Source organism: Aquarana catesbeiana, linkage group LG08, assembly GCF_042186555.1.
Source record: "Aquarana catesbeiana isolate 2022-GZ linkage group LG08, ASM4218655v1, whole genome shotgun sequence".
Classification (NCBI taxonomy): Eukaryota; Metazoa; Chordata; class Amphibia; order Anura; family Ranidae; genus Aquarana; species Aquarana catesbeiana.
The window spans coordinates 304,082,740-304,095,610 of NC_133331.1; the positions used below are offsets into that span (position 1 = coordinate 304,082,740).

General features: G+C 46.4%; 1 protein-coding gene across 1 annotated transcript in view; it reads left to right on the forward strand.

Moving 5' to 3' along the window:
* LOC141106882 (uncharacterized) overlaps positions 1-12,871 on the forward strand; it is a 159,625-nt gene that overhangs the window by 79,616 nt on the left and 67,138 nt on the right. The window contains 15 exon segments of the mRNA XM_073597810.1: positions 31-90; positions 278-355; positions 450-527; positions 683-717; positions 868-994; positions 1,101-1,178; positions 1,334-1,434; positions 10,616-10,656; positions 10,973-11,087; positions 11,177-11,350; positions 11,437-11,640; positions 11,744-11,866; positions 11,953-12,076; positions 12,193-12,290; positions 12,397-12,532. Coding sequence (XP_073453911.1) covers positions 31-90; positions 278-355; positions 450-527; positions 683-717; positions 868-994; positions 1,101-1,178; positions 1,334-1,434; positions 10,616-10,656; positions 10,973-11,087; positions 11,177-11,350; positions 11,437-11,640; positions 11,744-11,866; positions 11,953-12,076; positions 12,193-12,290; positions 12,397-12,532 — 1,572 coding nt within the window.

The window sequence follows — 12,871 nt, forward strand, 5'->3', positions numbered from 1 at the left end:
ACAGGAGCTGGCTTCCTTATTTGTTTTTAGAGTGCGGGAAATGTTTCATTTACACAACAGCACTTCTTTCACACCAGAGACTTCGAACAAGTTAGCTTCCTTATGTTTAGAGTGCGGGAAAAGTTTAATTTTACACAACAGCGCTTCTTTCACACCAGAGACATCAATCAAGCTAGCTTCCTTATTCGTGACTGAGTGCGGGAAAAGTTTAATTTTACACAACAGCGCTTCTTTCACAGCAGAGGCATCACACAAGCCGTGGCTTCCTTATGTTTAGAGTGCGGGAAATGTTTAGTTCACACAACAGCACTTATTTCACACCGGAGACTCCATACAAGCTGTGGCTTCCTTATTGGTGTTTAGAGTGCGGGAAATGTTTCCTATACACAACAGCACTTCTTTTACAACAGCGACATGATACAAGCCGTGGCTTCCTTATTCGTGTTTAGAGTGCGGGAAATGTTTAGTTCACACAACAGCACTTAATTCACACCAGAGACCTCACACAAGCTGTGGCTTCCTTATTCGTGACTGAGTGCGGGAAATGTTTCATTTACAAAACAGCACTTCGTACAAGCTGGCTTCCTTATGTTTAGAGTGCGGGAAATGTTTAGTTCACACAACAGCACTTATTTCACACCGGAGACTCCATACAAGCTGTGGCTTCCTTATTGGTGTTTAGAGTGCGGGAAATGTTTCATATACACAACAGCACTTGTTTGACATCAGAGACTCCAAACCAGTTGGCTTCCTTTGTATTTAGAGTGCGGGAAATGTTTCATTTACAGAACAGCACTTGTTTTACAACGGCGACATGATACAAGCCGTGGCTTCCTTATTCGTGTTTAGAGTGCGGGAAATGTTTAGTTCACACAACAGCACTTAATTCACACCAGAGACCTCACACAAGCTGTGGCTTCCTTATTTGTGACTGAGTGCGGGAAATGTTTCATATACACAACAGCACTTTTTTCACATCAGAGACTTCGAACAAGTTAGCTTCCTTATGTTTAGAGTGCGGGAAAAGTTTAGTTCACACAACAGCACTTAATTCACACCAGAGACATCGCACAAGCTGTGGCTTCCTTATTGGTGTTTAGAGTGCGGGAAATGTTTAGCTCACACAACAGCACTTAATTCACACCGGAGACTCCATACAAGCTGTGGCTTCCTTATTCGTGACTGAGTGCGGGAAATGTTTCATTTACAAAACAGCACTTCGTACAAGCTGGCTTCCTTATGTTTAGAGTGCGGGAAATGTTTAGTTCACACAACAGCACTTATTTCACACCGGAGACTCCATACAAGCTGTGGCTTCCTTATTGGTGTTTAGAGTGCGGGAAATGTTTTAAACATAAAAGAAGTCTGGGGAAACCCTCAGCAGCTGATGCTCTTGATAAATGTACAGTGCCATTCATCCTATTGAACTGTTTGGTCCGTAGACCGATATAGAGTTATCATTCGTTGTATAAGGGGATGTAAGTTGCCAAAAGTGACAGTTCGGCGATCGGCATTTTGCCGTCTATTATTATTATTTGGAGACCACAATGGTGAGATCTTCTGATCTTCTCTCCGCCGTTCTGTTCTGTCCACCATTCTGTTGTCCCAATTCCTCTTTTTTTTTACGTTCTCCAAAAATATAAAACCAAAAAGGTCCAGTATGGAGAGTGCGGGAGGTTCGGGAGGTGCGGGAGGTGGGGTGGGGCATGCAGGACACAAGAACCACAGGGACTCAAGATATACACTATATTGTCAAAAGTATTGGGACACCTGCCTTTACACAGACATGAACTTTAATGGCATCCCAGTCTTAGTCCGTAGGGTTCAATATTGAGTTGGCCCAGCCTTTGCAGCTATAACAGCTTCAACTCTTCTGGGAAGGCCGTCCACAAGGTTTAGGAGTGTGTCTATGGGAACGTTTGACCATTCTTCCAGAAGAGCATTTGTGAGGACAGGCACTGATGTTGGACAAGAAGGCCTCCTCTCTAATTCATCCCAAAGGTGTTCTATTGGGTTGAGGTCAGGACTCTGTGTAGGACAGTCAAGTTCCTCCACCCCAAACTCGCTCATCCATGTCTTTATGGACCTTGCTTTGTGCACTGGTGGGCAGTCATGTTGGAACAGGAAGGGGCCATCCCCAAACTGTTCCCACAAAGTTGGGAGCATGAAATTGTCCAAAATGTCTTGGTATGCTGACGCCTTAAGAGTTCCCTTCACTGGAACTAAGGGGCCAAACCCAACCCCTAAAAAACAACCCCACACCATAATCCCCCCTCCACCAAATGATTTGGACCAGTGCACAAAGCAGGGTTCATAAAGACATGGATGAGTGAGTTTGGGGTGGAGGAACTTGTCCTGACCTCAACCCGATAGAACACCTTTGGGATGAATTAGAGCGGAGACTGCGAGCCAGGCCTTCTTGTCCAAGTCCAGTCAAGTTCCTTCACCCCAAACTCGCTCCTCCAGGTCTTTATGGATGAAATTGTCCAAAATGTCTTGGTATGCTGACACCTTAAGAGTTCCCTTCACTGGAACTAAGGGGCCAAGCCCAACCCCTGAAAAACAACCCCACACCATAATCCCCCTCCACCAAATGACTTGGACCAGTGCACAAAGCAAGGTCCATATAGACATGGATGAGCGAGTTTGGGAGGGACTTGACTGGCCTGCACAGAGTCCCAACCTCAACCCGATAGAACACCTTTGGGATGAATTAGAGTGGAGACTGCGATCCAGGCCTTGGTGGAGGGGGGATTATGGTGGGGGGTTGTTTTTCAGGGGTTGGACTTGGCCCCTTAGTTCCAGTAAAGGGAACTCTTAAGACATCAGCATACCAAGACTTTTTGGACAATTTCATGCTCCCAACTTTGTGGGAACAGTTTGGGGATGGCCCCTTCCTATTCCAACATGACTGCTCACCAGTGTACAAAGCAAGGTCCATAAAGACATGGATGAGCGCGTTTGTGGTGGAGGAACTTGACTGGTCTGCATGGAGTCCTGACCTCAACCTGATAGAACACCTTTAGGATGAATTAGAGCGGAGACTGTGAGCCAGGCCTTCTCGTCCAACATCAGTGCCTGACCTCACAATTGCGCGTTGAGAGCATGAAATTGTCCAAAATGTCTTGGTATGCTGATGTCTTAAGAGTTCCCTTCACTGGAACTAAGGGGCCAAACCCAACCCCTAAAAAACAACCCCACACCATAATCCCCCTCCACCAAATGATTTGGACCAGTGCACAAAGCAAGGTCCATAAAGACATGGGTGAGTGAGTTTGGGGTGGAGGAATTTGATTGGCCTACACAGAGTCCCAACCTCAACCCGATAGAACTCCTTTGGGATGAATTAGAGCGGAGACTGTGATCCAGGCCCTGGTGGAGGGGGGATTCTGGTGTGGGGGTGTTTTTCAGGGGTTGGGTTTGGCTCCTTAGTTCCAGTGAAGGGAACTCTTAAGGTGTCAGCATACCAAGACTTTTTGGACAATTTCATGCTCCCAACTTTGTGGGAACAGTTTGGGGGTGGACCCTTCCTGTTCCAACATGAGTGCACAAATCAAGGTCCATAAAGACATGGATGAGCGAGTTTGGGGTGGAGGAACTTGACTGGCCTACACAAAGGGGTCATCTCCAAACTGTTGCCACAAAGTTGGGAGCATGAAATTGTCCAAAAAGTCTTGGTATGCTGACACCTTAAGAGTTCCCTTCACGGAAACTAAGGGGCCAAGCCCAACTCCTGAAAAGCAACCCCCACACCATAATCCCCCCTCTACCAAATGATTTGGACAAGTGCACAAAGCAAGGTCCATAAAGACATGGATGAGCGAGTTTGGGGTGGAGGAACTTTACTGGCCTTCACAGAGTCCTGACCTCAACCCAATAGAACACCATTGGGATGAATTAGAACGCAGATTGTGAGCCAGACCTTCTCGTCCAAACTACTCTTCTGGAAGAATGGTCAAACATTCCCATAGACACACTCCTAAACCTTGTGGACAGCCTTCCCAGAAGAGTTGAAGCTGTTATAGCTGCAAAGGGTGGGTCAACTCAATATTGAACCCTACGGACTAAGACTGGGATAGGTCCAAGCAGTTCCATATACAATCCTTGGCATTTCGATGATGTGGTGGAACTATTGGAGCTTTCAGGGGCATAACATGCCAATTACGGGCCAACGTGGCCTTCAGAACAAAGAGCACTGACTTGGTCTCAAACTTTCAGAATGGTCACCATGAACTGTGGTAATACACAGCCGAATACGGCAATGCATGGGCGAGTTGAGTAGGTAGCCCCGACTACCTGGTAATTGTGTGTTTTACTGATAAATATTTGTATGAATCAAGGATGGTTTCAAGAAACTATTAGATAAGCTCCTGAAGGACCTCAACATACAGGGATATACAATGTAATACTGACATATAATCACACACAAGGGTTGGACTTGAAGGACTTGTGTCTTTTTTCGACCTCACCAACTATGTAACTATGTAAGGATAGTGGATGAAGAAAGGCCACTATGAAAAGGATCCAACCCATACCATCCAATCTTCCAACAATGGACATTCTTCAAAGTTGCCATTGGTTGCTCCATACCATTGCTCTTTTTTTCCTCTCCTTTTTTTTTGCTAAACTGGAGAAATTGGACTTTTCATGGTACTTTCCATGTATCATTTTATTGCCCAGATTTCTCCTTTTCCTTCAGCTATACAAAGTTGCATTTCAATTTTCAGGCTCAGTTGTATTGTGTGTTGAGCAGTTATTCTGCTTTTTCTAAAGTCAACAACAATAATAATAATAAAAAACCTCTAAAATATTCTGTTCTGAGTCCCTTTTTTGTACAATCGACCAACATTTTTAGATTATTGGTGGTTGGAATGTGCTCAGTCCTTAGAGTCATCCTTTGGCGCTTTTATTAGTGAGATGGAGAGACCAGACATTGAGTAGATGATAATGGCCTGACAAAGTAAAATGCAGACCACCCCTACATTGGTGGTCAGTGAGAAGAATGTCCTCTACATTGATGTTCAGTGGAAAGAATGTTCCTTACATTGGTGGTCAGTGGGAAGAATGTCCCCTTTACATTGGTGGCCAGTGGAAAGAATGTCCCTTACATTGGTGGTCAGTGGGAAGAATGTCCCTTACGTTGGTGGTCAGTGGGAAGAATGTCCCTTACATTGGTGGTCAGTGGGAAGAATGTCCCTTACGTTGGTGGTCAGTGGGAAGAATGTCCCCTTTACATTGGTGGCCAGTGGAAAGAATGTCCCTTACATTGGTGGTCAATGAGAAGAAAGCCCCCTACATTGGTGGTTAGTGGGAAGAATGCCCCTTACCTTGGTGGTCAGTGGGAAGAATGTTCCTTATATTGGTGGTCAGAAAGCCCCCTACATTGGTATTCAGTGGGAAGAATGTCCCTTACATTGGAGGTCAGTGGGAAGAATGTCCCTTACATTGGAGGTCAGTGGGAAGAATGCTCCTCACATTGGAGGTCAGTGGGAAGAATATCCCCTTACGTTGGTGTTCAGTGGGAAGAATGTCCCTTACATTGGTGGTCAGTGGGAAGAATGTCCCTTACATTGGTGTTCAGTGGAAAGAATGTCCCTTACATTGGTGGTCGGTGGGAAGAATGTCCCTTACATTGGTGGTCAGTGGAAAGAATGTCCCTTATATTGGTGGCCAGTGGAAAGAATGTCCCTTACATTGGTGGTCAGTGGGAAGAATATCCCCTTACGTTGGTGGTCAGTGGAAAGAATGCCCCTTACATTGGTGATCAGTGGGAAGAAAGCCCCCTACATTGGTGGTCAGTGGGAAGAATGTCCCCTTACGTTGGTGTTCAGTGGGAACAATGTCCCTTACATTGATGGTTAACGGGAGGAATGACCCTTACATTGGTGGTTAGTGGGAGGAATGACCCTTACATTGGTGGTTAGTGGGAGGAATGACTCTTACATTGGTGGTCAGTGGGAAGAATGTTCCTTACATTGGTGGTTAGTGGGAGGAATGATCCTTACGTTGGTGTTCAACAGCACTGAAAGCCGAAAATTGGCTTGGGCAGGAAGGGGGATAAGTGCCAGGTAGTGGTTAAGGGGGTGTGGCAGGGGGCGTGTCCTATGCCTACATACGTTTGCTAGTTAGTGTCCCTCATCCCCATTTCAAAATGTTGGGAGGTTGTATGCCTTTTTTCTCTTGGTGTCAGGAAAACTTGTCGGAAGTGACCTATACAGATAGCAGAGGAAGGAGGCAGCAGACAGTAATGACACAAAGTACACAGTATAGAGGGATATGCTTTGTTCATATTTCATGTCTGAGGTTTACATCCACATGGTCCAGTGATTGTCCAGCTCCAGGTCCTTCTCCTCTCTGTTTACTTCCTGGATGGGTCCTTCTTCCAGGTGTCCACCCCACTGCCTGCCTGAGGTAGACTATTACGGTTAGCTGTAGGGTTACCACCTGTACAGTTTTCTCCCAGACATTCCAGGTTTTTGAATGATGTGTTCAGGTTTACATCTGCCCCAGACCTGGACACATCATTCACATGGACTGCACTGAGAGTGACATGTCTCCCCTCTCCCTGACAGCAGCTTGGTTCAGCAGAGCAGAGTGTCAGTGTATCAAAGCTCCTCCCCTCCTCCTCTTTCTCGTTCTGTACACACACAAGGAGGAGGAGGAGGGGAGCAGGGATGCACTGATATCAGGTCTGTAGAAAGTTTTTATTATGCTCTGTAGATGGAGGAGGGAGGGGGAGAGAGCGGCTGGAAAGGAGGACAAGGTAGAAAATATGTGGAGTGATCGAGGGGTTAGAAGGATATGTGCTTGGGGGGCTTTGGCAGGGGGAAGATATGCTAGAAGTGTGGATTGGATTTGAAATCTGACAACCCTCTCCTTGTACTATCTCTCTTCCTTCCAAAAGCAACCGTCCAGCACATATCCTACCCCCCTTGCACTGGCCCTCTTCTCTCACAAAGAGCCCCCCCCCCAGCACATATCTGACCCCCTCAAGCACCCCCAGCACATATGGGCACAGGCTGCATATGATGGGCACAGAGGCTGCATATGATGGGCACAGAGGCTGTATGATTGACACAGGCTGCATATGATGGGCACAGAGGCTGTATGATGGGCACAGAGGCTCTATGATTGGCACAGAGGCTGCATACGATGGGCATAGAGGCTGCATATGATGGGCACAGTGGCTGAATATGATGGGCACAGGCTGAATATGATGGGCACAGTGGCTGTATGATGGGCACAGGCTGCATATGATGGGCACAGAGGCTCTGTGATTGGCACAGAGGCTGCATACGATGGGCATAGAGGCTGCATATGATGGGCACAGAGGCTGTATGATGGGCACAGGCTGCATATGATGGGCACAGAGGCTGTATGATTGGCATAGAGGTTGTATGATGGGCACAGGCTGCATATGATGGGCACAGAGGTTGCATATGATTCGCACAGAGGCTGCATATGATAGGCACAGAGGCTGCATATGATGGGCACAGAGGCTGCATATGATGGGCACAGAGGCTGCATTTTAAGGGCACAGTGGCTGCATATGATGGGCACAGAGGCTGCATTTTATGGGGCACAGTGAGGCTGCAAATGATGGGTTTTTTTCAGAATTTTTCAGTTTGTTTGTGCCCCCCCCCAAATTTTTGAGCACCAGCCGCCACTGCCCCCCCCCAGCACATATCTACTCTCCCCACCCCCTGCTAGCACTAGCCCACTCCCCAGGACATATATGACCCCCTCAAGCTCCCCCAGCACATATGGGCACAGGCTGCATATGATGGGCATAGAGGCTGCATATGATAGGCACAGAGGCTGTATGATTGACACAGAGGCTGCATATGATGGACACAGAGGCTGTATGATGGGCACAGAGGCTGCATATGATGGACACAGTAACTGTATGATGGGCACAGGGGCTCTATGATTGGCACAGAGGCTGCATACGATGGGCATAGAGGCTGCATATGATGGGCACAGTGGCTGTATGATGGGCACAGGCTGAATATGATGGGCACAGTGGCTGTATGATGGGCACAGGCTGCATATGATGGGCACAGAGGCTCTGTGATTGGCACAGAGGCTGCATACGATGGGCATAGAGGCTGCATATGATGGTCACAGAGGCTGTATGATGGGCACAGGCTGCATATGATGGGCACAGAGGCTGTATGATTGGCATAGAGGTTGTATGATGGGCACAGGCTGCATATGATGGGCACAGAGGTTGCATATGATTCGCACAGAGGCTGCATATGATAGGCACAGAGGCTGCATATGATGGGCACAGAGGCTGCATATGATGGGCACAGAGGCTGCATTTTAAGGGCACAGTGGCTGCATATGATGGGCACAGAGGCTGCATTTTATGGGGCACAGTGAGGCTGCAAATGATGGGTTTTTTTCAGAATTTTTCAGTTTGTTTGTGCCCCCCCCCAAATTTTTGAGCACCAGCCGCCACTGCCCCCCCCCCAGCACATATCTACTCTCCCCACCCCCTGCTAGCACTAGCCCACTCCCCAGGACATATATGACCCCCTCAAGCTCCCCCAGCACATATGGGCACAGGCTGCATATGATGGGCATAGAGGCTGCATATGATAGGCACAGAGGCTGTATGATTGACACAGAGGCTGCATATGATGGACACAGAGGCTGTATGATGGGCACAGAGGCTGCATATGATGGACACAGTAACTGTATGATGGGCACAGGGGCTCTATGATTGGCACAGAGGCTGCATACGATGGGCATAGAGGCTGCATATGATGGGCACAGTGGCTGTATGATGGGCACAGGCTGAATATGATGGGCACAGTGGCTGTATGATGGGCACAGGCTGCATATGATGGGCACAGAGGCTGTATGATGGGCACAGGCTGCATATGATGGGCACAGAGGCTGTATGATTGGCATAGAGGTTGTATGATGGGCACAGGCTGCATATGATGGGCACAGAGGCTGTATGATGGGCACAGGCTGCATACGATGGGCACAGAGGCTGTATGATTGGCTTAGAGGTTGTATGATGGGCACAGGCTGCATATGATGGGCACAGAGGCTGCATATGATTCGCACAGAGGCTGCATATGATGGGCACAGAGGCTGCATATGATGAGCACAGAGGTTGCATATGATGGGCACAGAGGCTGCATATGATGAGCACAGAGGTTGCATATGATGGGCACAGAGGCTGCATATGATGAGCACAGAGGTTGCATATGATGGGCACAGAGGCTGCATTTTATGGGCACAGTGGCTGCATATGATGGGCACAGAGGCTGCATTTTATGGGGCACAGTGAGGCTGCAAATGATGTGTTTTTTTTCAGAATTTTTCAGTTTGTTTGTGCCCCCCAAAATTTTTGAGCACCAGCCGCCACTGCCCCCCCCCCCCAGCACAAATCTACTCTCCCCACCCCCCTGCTAGCACTAGCCCACTCCCCAGGACATATCTGACCCCCTCAAGCGCCCCCAGCACATATGGGCACAGGCTGCATATGATGGGCATAGAGGCTGCATATCATGGGCACAGAGGCTGCATATGATGGGCACAGAGGCTGTATGATTGACACAGAGGCTGCATATGATGGGCACAGAGGCTGTATGATGGGCACAGAGGCTGCATATGATGGACACAGTGGCTGTATGATGGGCACAGGGGCTCTATGATTGGCACAGAGGCTGCATATGATGGGCATAGAGGCTGCATATGATGGGCACAGTGGCTGTATGATGGGCACAGGCTGAATATGATGGGCACAGTGGATGTATGATGGGCAGAGGCTGAATATGATGGGCACAGAGGCTGTATGATTGGCATAGAGGTTGTATGATGGGCACAGGCTGCATATGATGGGCACAGAGGCTGCATATGATGGGCATAGACAGCATATGATGGGCACAGAGGCTGCATATGATGGGCACAGTGGCTGCATATGATGGGCACAGAGGCTGCATTTTATGGGGCACAGTGAGGCTGCAAATGATGGGTTTTTTTCAGAAATTTTCATTTTGTTTGTGCCCCCCCAAAAATTTTTGATTAAATGATTAATAATGATTAATAATAAAATTAATCATTTTGATAAATGATTAGTTAAACCCACAAGTGCTTTTTTTTTTACCACTACTATTCCTTTATACTGGATTTGGAAATGTACAAATGCAGCAATTTAGAAACTGGATGAAAGGTTTAGCGCTGGGAAACACTTTTTAAAAGATAAAAAGTGTATTTTTTTATACAATTATATGGATCAGACCAAAATGAGGGACAGATGAGGAGGAAAGAGGGACAGAGGGACTTTGTTCCAAATCAGGGACAGTCCCTCGAAATCCGGGACAGTTGGGAGGTATGGTACTAGTGGGGGAGGGATGTAAAAAATACAGTTTTTTTCGAGAGTTGGATTTGCATCATATTTTATTTCATTTATTTTTGAAATTAGTATAATGTGTGTAACTGATTCGAAGAATTAAAAAAGGAACGGGTGCAGCAGTTTTTACATTCTCCAGTAGGTGGTGATTATTGACACAGTGGAACGCACAAACAGGAAGTGATACCAAGTGTAGACAGGAAGTGATGTCATGCAACATTCGGGGTTAGAGGTCAGTTGTAGGAAGTAGAGAGGAGACATTGCTGGAACTGGCAGCAGAGGAGGTAATAAGATATTATTTTATATTTACACCCAGTAATCCCCCCGTCATGTCCGTCCTCTTACAATGTATTCCTATAGTCTTCGTGATACATCCTAAATATAGAACCATTTATCCAACTGTCCATCCAGAGCCTCTGGTTTATAGACCAGATACATCCTAAATATGGAACCATTTATCCAACTGTCCATCCAGAGCCTCTGGTTTATAGACCGGATACATCCTAAATATAGAACCATTTATCCAACTGTCCATCCAGAGCCTCTAGTCTATAGCCAACATTCAGCTCAGTTTCTTTGTTTTTTCCTTGTACGTGGAAGAGCACCCTGTATAGATCACGTGGCCAGCTCGATGAGGATGGATGAAGATCAAAATCACGTGACTGAGAGGATATTGGACCTCACCCTGGAGATCGTCTACCTGCTGACCGGAGAGGTAAGAAGAATTCTGGGAGGTCACATGGCAATGATTGTATGGTCTGATTCAAACATGTATGGTGACCATTTCTTGGTCTCAATAAACAGGATTGTAAAATAGTGAAGAAAATATCTGGTGAGCCACTAACACCCAAAAGCCGTCTTCATGGGACATTACCCATTATGGTGCCTCCAGCTCACTGCCTGACATCTAACACCAGAAACAATGGCAGGAAGATTCTAGAAGTCACCAAGAAGATGATGGAGCTGCTGACAGGAGAGGTGAGCGGTGCCGGGAATTCTGGGACATTATCCAGTAACAGACAAGGGATGTGTCTGGATGGTGACTGTATCATTGTGTGTGTCAGGTTCCTATAAGGTGTCAGGATGTCACTGTCTATTTCTCCATGGAGGAGTGGGAGTATTTAGAAGGACACAAGGATCTCTACAAGGACGTCATGATGGACAATCAACAGAATTTTATTTATGTACCAATGCAAAAAAATATATTGTGTGTCAAAGAGATGATGCTGAACTTCACCCTGGAGATCATCTACCTGCTGACTGGAGAGGTGAGAATGTCCCGGTTGTGTCACACCACCTATTTCTCAAATAATGCATTTCAGGCTTGACTAAATAGGTGAGGATAAATGTCATCTTTTATGTATAACTCAGGATTGTGCAGTAATTATGAAGACATCTAATCAACCTTCACCTCCTGCTGTGACTCTTAAGAGAAATAATAAGCAGAGGGTTCTAGATCTCTCCAAGAAGATGATGGAGCTGCTGACAGGAGAGGTGAGCGGTGCCGGGAATTCTGGGACATTATCCAGTAACAGACAAGGGATGTGTCTGGATGGTGACTGTATCATTGTGTGTGTCAGGTTCCTATAAGGTGTCAGGATGTCACTGTCTATTTCTCCATGGAGGAGTGGGAGTATTTAGAAGGACACAAGGATCTCTACAAGGACGTCATAATGGAGAATCAGCTGCCCCTCACATCACCGGGTAAGAGGAGACTTTATTGTAAAGGAGAGAGCAGTACGGAGGGTCCACCTAGATCCCCCATCATCTGATAAACACATAGAAACAATGTATTCAGTCAGTGTGTGTGTTTCCTACAGATGGATCCAGTAATGGGAACCCACCAGAGAGATGTCCCCGTCCTCTGTATTCCCGAGATTCCACACAGGAAGATCACACCATCCCCCACCATCATCAGGTAGGTGGGACTGAGCAACTAGAACTCAAAATGTATTTTTGAACCACGATCGGACATTTTTTATGTAATATTTTGTTCCCTTTATCCTGTCATCTTTGTGGTTTAGGGTGAAGAACTGAAAGACATCAAAGTTAAAGAGGAAGAAGAAGAGAGGATGGTGAATGGAGATCAGCAGTCTATGGAGGAGGGGGAGATGATTGTGAGAAGTAAACAGGAGGGATCTTCTCTAGAAATGGACACAAGTAAGTAATAGACACTAAATACAGAAACAGTTCACCTTCTTTTTATTAGTACATAGTATACATTTATTTTGTTGGGTTGAAATTAAAATAAATGCAGCGTTACCCTGCGTGGTTTGGATATGATGTAATATTTTTCTTTGGTTTGTATTCATATTTTGATGGCATGGTCAAACCCAATCCCATGTCCAAGATATGACAAACTCTCGAATACCAGTCCATTTTCTCTTTCAATTAATGTTTTATGGAAAATTTTCAAAGGTACAGAATTGTTAAAACAAGTTACATAAACTCATAAAGTACATCTCCAGACTATCTGGGCCCCAGGATCTCCAACCCTTT